Source organism: Nansenia antarctica, assembly GCF_963989245.1.
Source record: "Nansenia antarctica genome assembly, chromosome: 7".
Lineage (NCBI taxonomy): Eukaryota > Metazoa > Chordata > Actinopteri > Argentiniformes > Microstomatidae > Nansenia > Nansenia antarctica.
In genome coordinates this window covers 17477164-17492938 of record NC_137677.1, presented here as the reverse complement: position 1 = coordinate 17492938, position 15775 = coordinate 17477164, and the positions used below count along the sequence as shown (strand labels likewise).

Genomic DNA, 15775 nt, shown 5'->3' with positions numbered 1-15775 from the left:
GTGGTTCCATGACTACCTTACCCTCAGGCGTCAGTGTATAAAATCTTCACTTGGCAATTCAGATTTTATAACGGTTACAAAGGGTGTCCCTCAAGGTTCGGTGCTGGGCCCTGTACTTTTTACCATCTATATTAATGAACTGGTATCTTCGCTAACCGGTTGCCACGTCCATTTATATGCCGATGATACCATTCTTTATAGTACAGCAGATTCCCCACATGCTGCTACTATCAACTTGCAGCTAGCCTTTAACTCACTGCAAGACGCCCTCTCGAGGCATAAGCTAGTCCTCAACTCGAAGAAAATGAAATTCATGTTGTTTACTAGGGCTAGAAATGTGGACCTTACAAAGCTTCTTATATCCAGTTGACGGCTCCTCCATTGAGAGAGTTACCGACTACAAATATCTTGGGCTGTGGTTGGATGAGAAGCTATCATTCAAAACGCATGTCGACGGCCTCGCCTCCAAACTTCGGCAAAAGGTGGGCTTTCTTTACCGTAATCGGTCTAGCTTCCCCTTGCTTTGTAGGAAGAGAGTTGTCGAGGTGGTATTCCTGTCCGTATTAGATTACGGTGATGTTATCTATAGGCATGCAGCTTCATCTACATTGAAACAATTGGACTCAGTTTATCACTCAGCTCTAAGGTTTATTACCGGGGACAGTTATGACACTCACCACTGCATACTTTATGACAAGGTTGGCTGGCCCTCTCTTTCTCTGAGGCGCAGTTACCACTGGAACTTGTTCGTTTTTTAAGGCCATCTGTGGCAAGCTTCCTCCTTATATCTCATCATTATTAGACTGGAGTCTTGGTACTTATGTGACCAGATCTAATAGTTGGCTTTCTTTTCGGGTTCCGTATGCGCGTTCAGACCTGGGTAAAACAGCCTTTTTTATTGATGCCCCTAATACATGGAACACTCTGCAGCAAACTCTCCGGTTGGAGGTCCTCCCCTCTGCCTCTACCTTTAAACTCCTGGTGCAAAAACTGTATTCTAATAATTGCAATTGTTTTTAGTTTTCTTCTTTTTTTTCCTTTAATCCTGTCTTGCTCACTGTTTGTTTGCCCATCTATATTAATGATCACTATTCTATTGTACACTCGACGTCACTGTAAATGAGGGTGACCTCAGTGCCTATCGAGTTTTAAATAAAGGTTTGAAATGAAATGAAATTATGTTTTATTGTTTCTTCCTTGTTATGTAAAGCACTTTGTGACCCTTGGAAAGGTGCTGTATAAATACATGTTACATACTTACCTAGTTATTTCTCACATTGGAGAATATCAGGACCCGACATAGAAAATGATGTGACAATTATGAAGACTGTTGTAAATGATCATTTGGTTTAAGTTTTGTCTTGTCTACGTCAATACGTCGACTTGCGTAATGTGCGTCGGTGCGTCGTAAATGTAAAAAAAAAACTACTTTTTATTTTTATTTTTTATAAATAAGCAAAAGAATAAGCAAAAATGAAATGGCCTATCACAGCAGTACGTCTGCAATGAACGAGCACCTCAAGCGAAAGCATCCTGGAGCTCTTTGTGAAGACAGCCGCAAGATAGCACCACCGTAAGTCACCGTTGTATTTCTGTTCACTTTTCCGGCCGTGTATGAGTGAAAAATTGATAGCTACTAGCTAATGTTACACTAGCAATGTAGCACACCACAGTTTGTATGTCTTGTCTTCTGGTGTTAGTAACGTTAGTTATGTAGCTGGCTAGCTACGGTAGCCTATTGTCATTGTGGTGCTCGCACCTACTGTACGTTATCTAGCTCGTAGCTCGCATGCTACGTTAGCATCAATTTAGCTAATCATAACATAGCAGCGAGAGTAACGTTAGCTAGCTATGTAGCTACTAGCTAGCTATGTGTTGTGGTGATGGACAGACTTCTAAATGGCCATGTTGGCATTCAAGTTGGCTAAACATAGCAGTGAGGTGGAAATTAAGGGGCCTACACATGATAATATTATTATTATATATATATATTTTTATCGAACAGTAAAAAAAAAAAAGTTTAATTAGTCGTTAGACTAATCGGAAAAATAATCGCTAGATTAATCGTTAGAAAAATAGTCGTTTGGGACAGCCCTAGTCTAAAATAAATGTTATTGTTTGGTACATAAATGATATATTTTGTTGTCACATCCACATAAAAAAACATGATCCCAGTGACTTCTGATTGATTCAGGTGACATTACAAACGTGTGATTTGAAAATGTTCCAAAAAGATGGTTTCCAAGTCTCCATAGACAGCTCATTCCAAAACTTTTGTTGTTGTTGTTGTTGTTGTTGTAGTACTGACCTCATCCCTCATTTCATCTCCTCCGTCCTCTTCTTTCACCATCAGACCCTTCTGCATTACATCTTCTCCTCCATTTTCTTCTTTCACCATCGCACCATTCTCCTCTACATCTTCTTGCTCCAGCTTCAGTGCCACCATCTCTGGACCCCACTGTGAGCTTTTCAGGTCTGGAGGACCACAGCCAGATCCGGGGGACTCTGTGGACTCTGGTTCATACATGGTTGCTGCTCCGAGGAGGACCTGCAGCTAGAAACAAAAGAAGCACAAACAGGGAAAACTATAAATTACAGCCAAACATCTGATGGGACAAGTTCTGCAAAGGGGCAATACCCCAGTATCAGAATGATAATTGGGACTCGATTTTCCAATTGGGAAACCACATTCATCAAGATATATGTTGTGCCCGAAGCTTGACACAATTAATATCCAAGTCCACACGCCATCATTTGGAAAACCCTAGGAAATCTACCCTGCTTGACATTCTATTGACTAAGGGCCAATCCCAATTCACCCCTACCCCTTCGTTTTCACCCCTATGGCTTGATTTGCGCGTTCACGTTTAGGGGTAGGGCTATCCCAATTCATATTTCATCGAGCCATGGCTTCATTTCGAGGGCTAACTATGACTTTGTTTCGAGCGATTCCAGGACCAGACTAGCTTTGAAGCCATAGGGGTACGCTACCCCTTGATTCCAGGATGCATTGTGAATCATCTACAGAAATGTTATGTCGCTCTATTCAATGCAGAAATGTCATTTTACTTTCTCTGTAATTACTTATTAATAAAGATTTGAAACATTATGATAACCATGTTATTGTTAGTTTAATGTCATTACAATGCATTATAGACCTTTTATTTATAACAAGCATAACCCAAAAAAAACGCTTTTATGTCTGTGCTGTGTCTAACGTTACAGTAACGCAACACTGCATGACAGTCGAGCATTTCAGAGATGTACAATCATAAATCAATTATTACCTGTGGCGTTTGACAGCGGATGATGGTACACATATGTAAAGTTATCCGTCAAACGTTCGGCTGACTTGTAAATGATGCGCATTTTTACCTATTTCCATGTAGCGGCACCCGCAATCTAATCCGAGCAGTTGTTATTATGTAATATTATTAATGGGTTGTATCATTCATTTAAATGCATTATAGACCTTTTCTTTATAACAAGCACAACAACAACAAAACGTTATTATGCCGATGTGCTGTGTGTCTAACGTTACAAGCTGATTTGTGCATGACAGCCGCGCATTGACATTATGGCATATCTAATGGCATATGACACGCGAAATGTAACTACAGTTAAGGATACGCGTAAAGGATGATGATCTATCACCGTTCGACTCTACTGAGAAATGTTTCCGCCTATTTGTCATCTCTCCTTCACGGGCAAATGTGGCCCGTGGAGATCCCCAAGAGATCCTCTTTCTACGTTTTTGACCACGACTACTATGATGGATTGATTTTTGGATTCTTGACGACGAATTGTTCTGAGAAAGGCGCTTGGTAACGTGATTTTTGTACAACGCTTTATGACTACTGATGGACTCGTGTGTATGTGGTGGCTGAGGATTGAGTCACGGGTATCTTTGGAGGAACATCGTGCGCTGACAGATCTGGTTAATACTCTGTGTTTTGGTTGGAGTCATTCATTGTCATTATTGCGATGTCCACAAAAAAGACATCGTTGACGGAAGAGACTAAAAAAGGAACGTCTAAACACGACAGTGTGTTGATAACAAACGAAAAAAGATTTCACACAACAGAAATAAACACAGCTGAAGGCATTGCGAGATGTGAGAATTCGCCGGCAACATAACGCGTCACCCGTACCGCGTCTATTTAAACCACTGTTGATGACGTAGCCGCCGTGAAGGGCCCTCCCAATTCATAGGGATAGATTTCAAGGGGTATGGCGTGTGGCTCTGTTCGAAGGCCTTGGCTTCGAATCGAGTCACACTCGAAAACGAGCCATAGGGGTAGAAAAGGGAATTGGGGTTGGCCCTAATAGTCCCTACAATATAGACATATATATTTTTTATAAAAGTGATCACTGTTCCATTGTGTGTCAGAGATGCTTATTTGCCTGTCAGTCACATGTATATTATACGGTAACCTATGTTCAGTGCTGTATGCGCGTTCCGCATGTTCTGCTGCAGCTGTAGGATATCTTGGTATTTGATCACCTTCTATATAAAATCACCTGCTCGGCTTTAATGGCTTAACCGCAATTAAAAACCAAAAAAAATGTTGCCATCCTCTAGTTTTTGGTGAAATTACGTCTTTGTTTTGAGAGCCAGTGCGCGTTTCATGCGAAAACTGACCACCCCGCCACTAATGTGAAAAAATCCTGGAGGAAACTCCACTAGTTGTTACGAAAACCACCACTGTAGCTTGCTATGAACAACTAACTACATTTGACTGATTGCATTTGATTATAATGAATAAGAATGTAATGATGATCTTCAGAGCTGCCAAGTCTCACGCAATCGCCGTGAGACTCACGCATTTCAACCAGTTCTCACGCTCTCACGCCGCATCTCTATTTCTCACGGCGAGAAATAACATTGTTTTACGGGACTTTTATTTTTGAAATTCCTTGAAAGAAAGCTACCGGACATGAGTTTCGTGGCATCTTTCTGCACGCGCGTTAACTTGAGTCTGCAATCGAAGCGGCAGGCGAGCGCTGATGGAAGAACCTGTGTTCACGCGAGCTGCAAGAAGCAAGTAGCAAGCAGTGTTGCCAGATTGGGCTTCTTTTGGTCACACTGGACGGGTGGATTCGGCAGCTTTTAGACCGGTTGGGCTGGACATTGTCAATTCCGTCTGGCAACCGTGGTAGCAAAATATGTGCATACATTACAACATCGTATCTGGTAGCCTACTGGACTGGGTTGCACCAATATGGCGTAAGTCATTACTAAATGCAGGCATTTAGTAGTTACTAAACCCCTAGTTGTTACTAGCTAGTTTCAAACTAGTTGTTTACTAATTTCGGTTGCACGCCAATCTTAGCTAGTAAATACTCCGTTTTGGTAACTGTTTTTTGTTTCTCTACTGTAGCATAACCAGGTACATTAATAAGAATAATTATTATTAACAATTACAATTTACAATACAAATACAACAATTGGGGGTCCCTCCAAAAGAATGTGGGCGCGCTGTGCGCGCACAAGATCAACCACCAAGCCCTCATTCTGACCCAGGAAAAACCCTGGTATGTACTGTATAACATGATAGCCATCTATGAGCAATGCACTGTATATACGATGATGACCACGGGTCTTTCTGCTGCTGACCAAGGGGCTGAGTCCTGTTGATGGGGCCAATTTTTCTTTTAGAGTCTGTAGGCTACTGTATTTGTTTATTAAGATTTCATAAATATGATATATTGTCTGTTTTTTTTTCCGTGTTTTATAAAATGTTAATTATTTTTATTTATTGTGCTGGTTTATTATGAACAACATGTAAAATTGCAGGAAACTAGCACAAATAATTGGGTGGGAGAGAGGGGAGTTTTGGGTCGCTCCACCGCCAAAAAATCTCACTCCAAACTTTTGGTGAAACTTGGCAGCCCTGAGTATGTAATAATGATCTTGTATCACTAACGCAGCTCCACCTATAGGTGGTGGGCCGAACGTGTTTATCGCGAAGTTTATCTTTTTCCATCTACAGAGTAAACGATCTCTTACATACGATATTAAGTAATTCTCTCAAGTCTATAACAATTTGTTGGCAGCTGTATTTATGTCGGAGATTTTCACACTTATTTTTTAATCGTCTGTCTGCTCAGGGACATCGCTGGTCGCTCTAGTTGATAAACCAATCAGAATTCGAGTACGGCTTCATTAGGACCCCGAAATGTAAACACTGGCTGTTAACCCTAGCAACTGACTGGATGTTAACCCTAGCAACTGCGGGAAAATAACGAGATGTGATGAATTATGGAGTGTTGTAGATAGATAGATAGATAGATAGACTTTATTTGTCATTGTTACAGTACAGGTACCAAACAACGAAATTTAGGAGGGTATGCATTTAACAAACCGAACGGACAATATTATAGCATTTTCAGATGCAAGTTGGACCAAATTTGTACATTGTTATCTACAGTGGGCGAATCTTCACACTGCAGAAAGCCAAATTGCAGAAAGAGCTGTAAAAATATATAACCTAGTAGTAGACAGTTACATTCCAGATGTGGCAGCTAATATTGGCTACCATAGACAATGCTATATGCAGTATGCCAACATACAAAACATTGAAAGAGCCCTCAAGAGAAGGGAAAAATCAGTACAGGAGGCTGCAGGTGTGTTTTATAGCAATCTAAGTTATTTATAAGAACAATATGATATAAACAAGCTAAGATTAATATGACATGATATGAAACTATTTTTTTTTCGCCGACCTCCGCTGCTTTCCCCCCCGCCATCTCCCGCCTCCACTGCCGGACTACAGTACTCACCGCCTCCACTGCCGGACTACAGTACTCACCGCCTCCACTGCCGGACTACAGTACTCCCCGCCTCCACTACCGGACTACAGTATTCACCGCCTCCACTACCGGACTACAGTGTTCACCACCACCACTAACCCCATCACTGGACCCCTAACTCCCACTGGATTCACACTTCTTGACACCATCGTTCCTGTCCCCCGGCTCTGTGTTGCTGACCGACCCGCTGCGCGCCGCTCTCAGACATCGCTAGCCTGGCCGTGCTGTGCTACTACCCTCGTCCTGGGAGGTAGCCACCACTCCCTCCCCGGTTTGGGGGTTGCCATCTCCGCAGGTGAGTGTCAGTCCTTCCCAACCCTCACTCACTCACTACTGCGGGATTTGGTCGCTGGCTTGGCACGGCTAGGCTGGCCGGCCGCGCGGGTTCGGTCCCAGGCTGGCAATACAGATGACAACGGCAACGGCGGCACCGCGCTGTCGCTCTTGTTCACTGCCATGCTTACACGGCTCGCTGCCCACCAACTGCTGGTCGCTCCCAGCCTATCCACTGACCTGCTCCCACCTGTACTCTGGTTTCATCTTCAGCTTGGTTTCGCCCTCCTGCTGCTCCTGTCGTTTTGCCCTGGACTCCCGGCCATCTCACCTGCCCCCCACCTCCCCCTGCCCTTCTCTCGTCTCACCTATACTGCCACTCTGACTCTGTGTTCCATGTTACTTGTTGTTTTTGTTTTTCCCATATCCCCTATATTGTCAGCGTCTTTGAGCCTTGGAAAAGCGCTATATAAATCTAATGAATTATTATTATTATTAGGGATGCACGATATTATCGGCACCGATATTTATTGGCCCGATAATGGGAAATTAATGTTTATCGGTATTTATCGGTTTTATAAAATTTTAGCCGATATTTAACCGATAATATGAAGCCGGAAATATTTCTGCTTCCGGTTTCCGCGCTCATGCTGCTGCGCCTGCGTACAGGCACGCAGTGTATAGACGAGACGAGAGCGAAACATGCCTTCCCCGGTGTGTCTGACATTCTGCACAGTTTCTGAGGCAGATAGTGCGTTTGCAATTTGCAATACATGTTCGACAAAAGTTCGGAGAGGAGGGCAAAGGTCTACGAGTTACAACACAACGAATCTCATAAGTCACCTTAAGATTCACCATTGCAAGCACGCTGTATGGAAGGAATATCAAGCACTAGGTAGCCTAGCCTTCAGAAGGTAGCCTAGCCTTCAGAAGGTAGCCTAGCCGCGGTGGTAGCCTAGCCTTCAGAAGCAGTAGCCTAGCCGCGGTGGTAGCCTAGCCTTCAGAAGCAGTAGCCTAGCCGCGGTGCCTATTGAACACGCATTTGAAAACTGTAGGAAGACAGCAGACAGCTCAAAGGCTCAAGCAATCAATGAAAAAATAATGGAGTTGATGGCCCTCGACGACCAGCCTTTCTCTGTAGTAGAAGATAAAGGATTTCGCCAGCTAATTTCACATTTAGAGCCCCGGTATACACTCCCAAGTCGCGGCTATTTTGCAGACGTGTGCCTGCCTGCTCTGTATGATACAGTCGCCACACACATCCATAGTCTGATCGATACTAGCGTAAGCCAGATAAGTTTTACCACGGACATATGGGGCCGGTTTCATAGACCAGGCTTAAGCCTAATCCTAGACTAAAAAGCATCTTCAATGGAGACTAATCGAACCATCTAGTAGCTGGTTCCCTCCGAAGTTTCCCTCAGGATAGCTGGCGCTCGAAGTCTCGCAGTTTTATCTGGTAAAGCGAATGATTAGAGGTCTTGGGGCCGAAACGATCTCAACCTATTCTCAAACTTTATTGAAATTGTGATTCAGTCCAGGACTAGGCTTAAGCCTTGTCTGTGAAACCAGCTCATGGACTTCTGACGTTAGTCCAGTCAGTATGCTTAGTTTGACGGCCCAGTGGCTGGATGAGGACTTCAATATGAAGACACTGCTGCATGCGCAGGAGTTCTCTGGTTCGCATACTGCGACAGCCATCCGCGGGGCTTTTGAAACCATGTTTGGAGAAGGCTTAGGTGAGCCTTTTTTGTTTCATAAAAGGAGGCCAGATCTTGGCTAAAAAAAGCATTGTGCACTGTCTATAACAGATTCTGTTTGTTAGAGGAAATAATAAATGAACATTTGAAGAGTCAGAAGTGTTCTCTTTGTTGTGTTAACAATAGTGATGTAAGTTAGATTTGGTGAGATCACTATGGAATATTAAATCATCAATCTTTGCTCACTACATAGCCTTTCTTACCTTCAGGTGTGCATGAACTACAGGTTATCAACTGTGAAATTATATCTGTTCTCATATCGGTTATCATATCATGTCCATGTTTGAATGAATGAATGAATGGTCTTTATTGTCATTGATATAGTACAGGTACCAAACAACGAAATTTGGGAGGGGGGGCTCCCCTGGTGCTAGGATATATTTTTTTATATACTGTATATATATCGGTTATCATATCGGTTATCGGCCACGAGAAGCTGGTAAACATCGGTATCGGTATCGGTTGGGAAAAATGCATATCGTGCATCCCTAATTATTATTATTATGAACATTATTAACAATATGATATAAACAAGCTAAGATATGACATGAACATTATTAACAATATGATATAAACAAGCTAAGATATGACATGAACAAGATATGAACAAGGCATCAATGGGTCAGGGTCTGCCCTGTCAGATGTGCAGTGCAGTCCAGGGCTGAGCATCTGGGGTTACCTGGGGAAACAGATTAGGAGAGTTGTAAATAAACTAGGCTATAACTTTGGAAGCATTACTATTACAATGCATAGAGTATCATATGTCTCTCTCTCTCTCCCTCCCTCCCCCCCCCCCCTTACAATGTAGTAGAAGCAGAAGGTCAAACTGAAAATGATACACCACCAAAGCCTAGACTTCTCCGCTCAAAGGCTACCACTACGTTCAGCCTAAATAAAAAACCACATCTTCTTCCCGCCCAGTGCATAATATGCAGACGGGACAAATATTTCACACTTCACCACAGCCGGAAGAGAGTCAAGGAGAATCTTCAACTGTGTGAAACACTGACAGCTGGTAAGCTGCTTGCTGCAGCAAAGGCACGTGAAGATGAAAATCTGCTCATCCAAATAGGCGGGATGGATCTTGTTGCCTCAGAGGCAATGTACCATTTCCGATGTTACCGCAACTACACACAATTTATGTACCTAAAGAAAAATGTGACACCACATGTAGTCCAAGATGAAGTTGCCACAGCTGGATCATCATCATCAGATGAAGACAACACAAACAACGACACAAAAACTGAAACAGATGACACAAATCAGACAAGACTGTTGTTCCATGCAGCCATGACACTGAAAGATGTGATAGTGGATGCATGCAAAAGAAACCCCAAACTCACCTGGCCACCAACAGCACAACAACTGACTCGGTCAGCTGCCTCAAATCTAATACCAAATAAGGTCTTCAATTTCATGGCCTGGGCCACAGGCATGTCAACCGATCCCTCTACTGATGACAAAAGAGTGAAGTGAAGAGGCGACTCAGAAGGTTATATCTACTTGCCAGGATGTCATGAACCTAACAATGAAAGGGAGATGGCTCATGCCCAAACATTGTTCGTTAGCCATGGCCGTTAGACACATGACAGGATCAGCTCAGCTGATCAGTGTATTGAATGGTCTTGGTCATTGTTCCTCAAATTCTCAGGTGTTAGAACACGACACAGCTTTAGCACAGCTACAGTTACAAAGAGGTGTCACATACATCCCCCAAAACATCCAAGTAAAGCTGCAAGCAACTCTGGTTTGGGACAATAATGATTTTGGAGAGGAAACACTATCTGGCAAGGGGACTACACACAACACTAATGGATAATATTTCAAAAAATGCATAATTATTCAAAAAAGTATTCCATGTGTTGCACCTACCCCTACTCCTGATCATCAGTATCTACTTAAAACAAGGAAGAGGTCTCTTGATCCACCCCCGACTAATCTTGAGACGTACACCAGAGGAAAGCGGAGAGGCCCACAACTTTTTGGAAAAAAAGTTAATCTAGATTTAGAGAACCACATGCTTACCAGGAAAGCAGCACAAACCTTAGACAGTGCCTACTTCTTAATGAAGACTGCAGTCCATGGCAAAGTCCTTCCTGGATGGACTGGTTTTAACACACTCATTCACGGAGGTCCAGTTCCAACACCAACAAACACTGGGTACCTTCCAGTGATTGATGCAAGTCCTACAGAACTGGGAACTGTAGAAACCATCCTTAAGAGGTCGACAGAAATTGCAGACAAATTAGAACTTCAGGAGATAGCTCTAGTCTTTGACCAAGCCATCTATGCTAAAGCTCAAGAGATACGATGGAGTAGTGAAAGATACAAGGAAAGGCTTACAGTTAGAATGGGGGAGTTTCACACATGTATGGCATTTCTGTCCTGTATCGGCAAACGTTTTGGAGATGCTGGCTTACAAGACATCCTGATCGAGGCTGATGTTATTGCTGCTGGGTCAGTTGGAGGAGTTATAACAGGTCACCAATATAAGAGAAGCATCCGTAGCCACAAGCTGACATGTGAGGCACTACACAGGTTACGCAGGCATGAATACCTTGAGACCCTACCTCAAGACTGCCGTGAAATTGCTTTAACAGTTGCCACTGATCTCCAGAGAGCCTTCCCTGAAGACCACTTTGAAGCCATTGTTGAATCACAGGAGTTCAACACAATCGTTGAAGGCTATGACAAATTCAACAAACAACAAGAAAGTAAGACATTCCAATTTTGGAATTCCTACATTGAAATGGTAGAGGACTTGCTGTCCTTTATCAGGGCTACACGAGAGGCCAATTGGGGTCTGCATCTTTCCAGCATCCGGATCATGTTGCCATGGTTCTTCTCCTATGACAGAATCAACTACAGTAGATACCTATCAGCATACTGGCAGGAGATGAGCATTCTAAAGGATACTCATCCAATAATCTACACACAGGTACAGTCGGGTGACTTTGTGGCACAGAGGCAACAAGCATATGGCTTCTCAGGCACTGCATGTGACCAGGTCATAGAGCAGACGGCTAACAGGGATTCAAAGACCAAAGGTGGGCTTACCGGTTTTTCACTGAACAAGGGTGCAGTCCACAGGTGGACACTGACACAGCATGAGAGAGCAGCCATCACAATGGAGATCAAGGATATGGCTGGGCAGAACACGACAATGAGACAGAGAACAGAATTGGATGAAAAAAGAAAGGAACATGATGAAAAAAATATGTTCAGAGCATAATGTCAACCATACAAAACATGATGAACCCATTCGAACAAACACTTGAAAAAAAGAACCTTTACCATATTACATCAGGTCAGGTAGCATCAGAAGAAGTCTCTTCTGATCTGTTGAGTGCAAAGGAGAGAGGTGAGAAGGCATTTATGAATTCTTTCAGAAACACCTCATAACAGATGAGGTGGAATTTCATGCTCCAATTAAAAAGATGAAACTGAAGACATTTAAGGACACGGCAACCTCAAGTGTAACCAAAGTGAGAGGCCAGGAGATAGCCCTCAAAGCAGACAGAGATCTCTTCGCAAGGCTTATTGTTGTGGGAACAGTGAGGAAGATAGACATAGGGGAAATGCTGGTCTATGCTATAGTCTGGGACCCTTTCCTGCAGCAATTGCGAACATAGATGGCTCTCTTGTGAAAACTGACAAAGCCAAATTAATGCACTTTCTAGAAGGATCAGTAAATCCACCAGCCACAGTTGAAATCCCTGATGGCTCAACCTGGGTGTGGGATGCAATGGCACTAGTACAGGCTATGAAACCCCAAGATACATTTGGAAGATTTGCCAACAGTGCACTAATGTACCTGATCAACACAGCCAAAGTGAGTAAATCTAAAGTGGTGCATTTTGTCCCTGACACCTACAAAACACTGAGTATAAAGAACGCAGAACGAGGTCGACGAGCAACAAAAGGATGTCAGTTGACAACAATATATTCAGCTGACCAGAAGACACCAAGACAATGGTCCAAGTTCTTGGCTTGTGGCCAAAACAAAGAAAATCTACAACAGTTTCTTTTTGAGACATGGTCCAAGTCCAGGAAAGACCAAATTCAAGACATCACTTTGATTGTTGGACATGGGTCTGAGTGTCATGTGATCAGAGTCAACAGCAGTGGCACAGAACTTGAGGTTTTACCACTGCTCACACTGTTCTCAATACAGGAGGAGGCAGACACCCGGCTGTTGCTTCACTGTGCACATGCTTCACAGTATAGCTCACATGTTGTGATCAGCAGTCCTGACACAGATGTGTTTGTACTGGCTATCGCTTTCTGTAAGGAAATAGGAGCAAACCTGTACTTCCACACAGGGAAAGGGACAAACAAACGCACCATACACGTACAGAGAATACACAGCCATCTTGGAGATGAAGTCTCTGATGCGCTAATTGGATTTCACTGTTTCACCGGCTGTGATACAGTGAGTGCACTGCACGGCAATGGAAAAGTGAAGGCCGTAAAAACACTCCTGTCCAACAAAGAGCATTGTGCTACTTTCCAAAAGTTGGGAACAGCTTTTCAACTGCCAACAGAGCTTTATGAGGAAATTGAGGCATTTACATGCGACCTCTACGACCACAAAGGCTGTAGGGATGTACATTTAGCTAGGTGTCAAATGTTTAAGAGTGGGAAGTGCAATGACCGAAGTCTACCACCAAATAAGGATGCCTTGCACAAACATACTCAGCGGGCAAACTACCAGGCAGCCATATACAGGAGGTCCCTTGAGAGCCAGCCAGACATCCCTCCGCCAATGAGCCATGGCTGGAAGATAGAGGGAGATTTCTTTGAGATTGACTGGATGTCACTTCCCCCAGCCCCAGTCGCAGTTTTAGAGCTTGTATACTGCTCCTGCAAAAAAAGTAAATGTGTGAAAGGGAGATGCACATGCAAATCTAACAACCTACCATGTACAGACATGTGTCTGTGTTTGCACTGCGAAAACACACTAGTGTTATAAATGTTCTCTAACACTTGAATCTTTGTCTAGTCTCGTCAATTATAGGCAAGGCAAGTGAAGATACACTTAGTCTTGGGTTTTGTCTTACCAGCTCACCTCGTAAAAGTGAGACGATTGACAATATCAAAAACATGCTTGCACACACATATAACGTACTCACACACAAGTTAATGTTACTGGTCCCAATTTGGCACAATTATTACTGAAATTATTGAAAATAGACATAGTTGACATAGGTAAATTAGCTATTGTACCCTTTAAAGTTAGATAACTAGCTTGTTAATTAATTAGCTTCACAATCGCGGGTGACGTTCGGTCGGATTTTTCACTAAAATAGCATATTAGAACATGTTTGTATTGATACAACATGACATGGACTTGTTCATTAATATGTGATATGAATTAGTATGACATGCAAATCTTACCTGAAACATTACTTGACAGTAAAGTCATCCGAAACAACTCAGTCTTCTCGTCTTTCCAGATAATACATTGTTTACTTCATAGATCCGTATTTTGTAGGAATATCATTGGCAGACGTCAAGTCAGGTGACGCTTTAACGGGTTTTGATTGGTTAGCGGCATAGTAGCCCCAAGCATTCTCCTTATTAACTTATGGATCGTAAGTTTACTTTTCATAAAACGTCGTTCGAAAATAAATCGGCTGCCAACAGACGGAAACATGTTCAAAACATTTTTTTTTAGCTTATATGAAAAAATCAACTAGTCTGTAGCTGTAGATCGATCATTTCACAAACGAAAGCAGATAGACAGCTTCGGCCCACCGCCTACTATGAGCGGCTGCAGCTCTGTACTGACCATTGTATCTAGCAGCTCTCTGCTTCATTCATCAATCACTCCAACTCCTACCGTCAGGTCGGCGCCTCCGTTGTTGTTCAAGCTAGTGTCGCTTTCCCAGTCTTTGTGTAATAAGTGAACATATTGTAATGTTTGCCCTCTAGCACAGTTATAAACTTAATAAATGACTCGTGTTGTCTTCAGTCTCAGCACTGTGTGCGTTTATGGATCCACCATCTTAGTTCCACATCCCGTTCCTTGGTCTCGCGAGAATAACTGACGTCTTTATGACGTCTGAAGTTTATTTGTATAGCATTTTTCATACAACAGGGGCAATTCAAAGTGCTTAACAGTTTTTTGAAATACAATTATGATACACAAACAAAATACAAATATGATGCCTTAGGTTAGGAGAGACGTCAGCTATTCCCGTGAGACCAACAAACAGGTCCACACACAGTCCGGTAGGTGGCGGTAATGCGCCTTAAGTTGGTCGCAAACCGCCATTCAAACTGAGAAGAAGCCCAACGAACAGGATGTCGAACTAAGATGGTGGATCCGTAAACGCACACGGTGTTGAGACGGAACAGTAATTTATTACGTTTATAACTGTGCTAGAGGGCAAACATTACAATATGTTCACTTATTACACAAAGACTGGGAAAGCGACACTAGCTTGAACAACAACGGAGGCGCCGACCTGACGGTAGGAGTTGGAGTGATTGATGAATGAGGCAGAGAGCTGCTAGATACAATGTAGGGTGTTCACACATATAATTTTGCTTTCACTTAAGATTAAAATAAATATGTCCATCTCACAGAGAATTTCATGAGAAAAACAATGGTCCAAACCCCATGGTTCTATCATGTACGGTTCAAAAGTTGTCAAGGTTTACCTCTTTACATACACATGTGAATTCCAGGAATTTATCTCAATAGAATCTAGACCTAACAAGTCTACTTGTTACAAGTACTACTGTACAGTACTGCTGTGCAGTAATGGAACACACAAATTATGAAATTCAACTTTATCTTTTGAACTATTCATTTTTATTACACAAACCTATATATCATTATTTTCAGAATTTTAAGACCAATATTAATAGCAAATGACATTTTTTATCGCACAATTAATATCCAAGATGGCGGATTAAATCCA

The 15775-nt window shown here is 42.6% G+C and overlaps 1 protein-coding gene and 1 long non-coding RNA gene across 2 annotated transcripts in view; both read right to left on the bottom strand.

The window, feature by feature from the left end:
* Window positions 1–14748, bottom strand: part of LOC308162466 (uncharacterized protein) — a gene marked incomplete at its 3' end in the record, with an annotated part of 47708 nt that extends 32960 nt beyond the window's left edge. Inside the window, exons 1-2 of the mRNA XM_080536617.1 lie at window positions 14689–14748; window positions 2309–2554 (exon numbers count right to left, since the gene is read on the bottom strand). Coding sequence (XP_080392743.1) covers window positions 2309–2527 — 219 coding nt within the window. The 5' untranslated portion in view covers window positions 2528–2554; window positions 14689–14748. The remainder of the gene's footprint in view (window positions 1–2308; window positions 2555–14688) is intronic.
* Window positions 11904–13666, bottom strand: LOC308161738. Its single transcript, XR_013937555.1, has 3 exons — window positions 13542–13666; window positions 12141–12185; window positions 11904–11992 (listed from the first exon to the last, which is right to left on the bottom strand). It is a non-coding gene; the product is annotated as an uncharacterized lncRNA (long non-coding RNA).
* Window positions 14749–15775: the final 1027 nt, after the last annotated feature.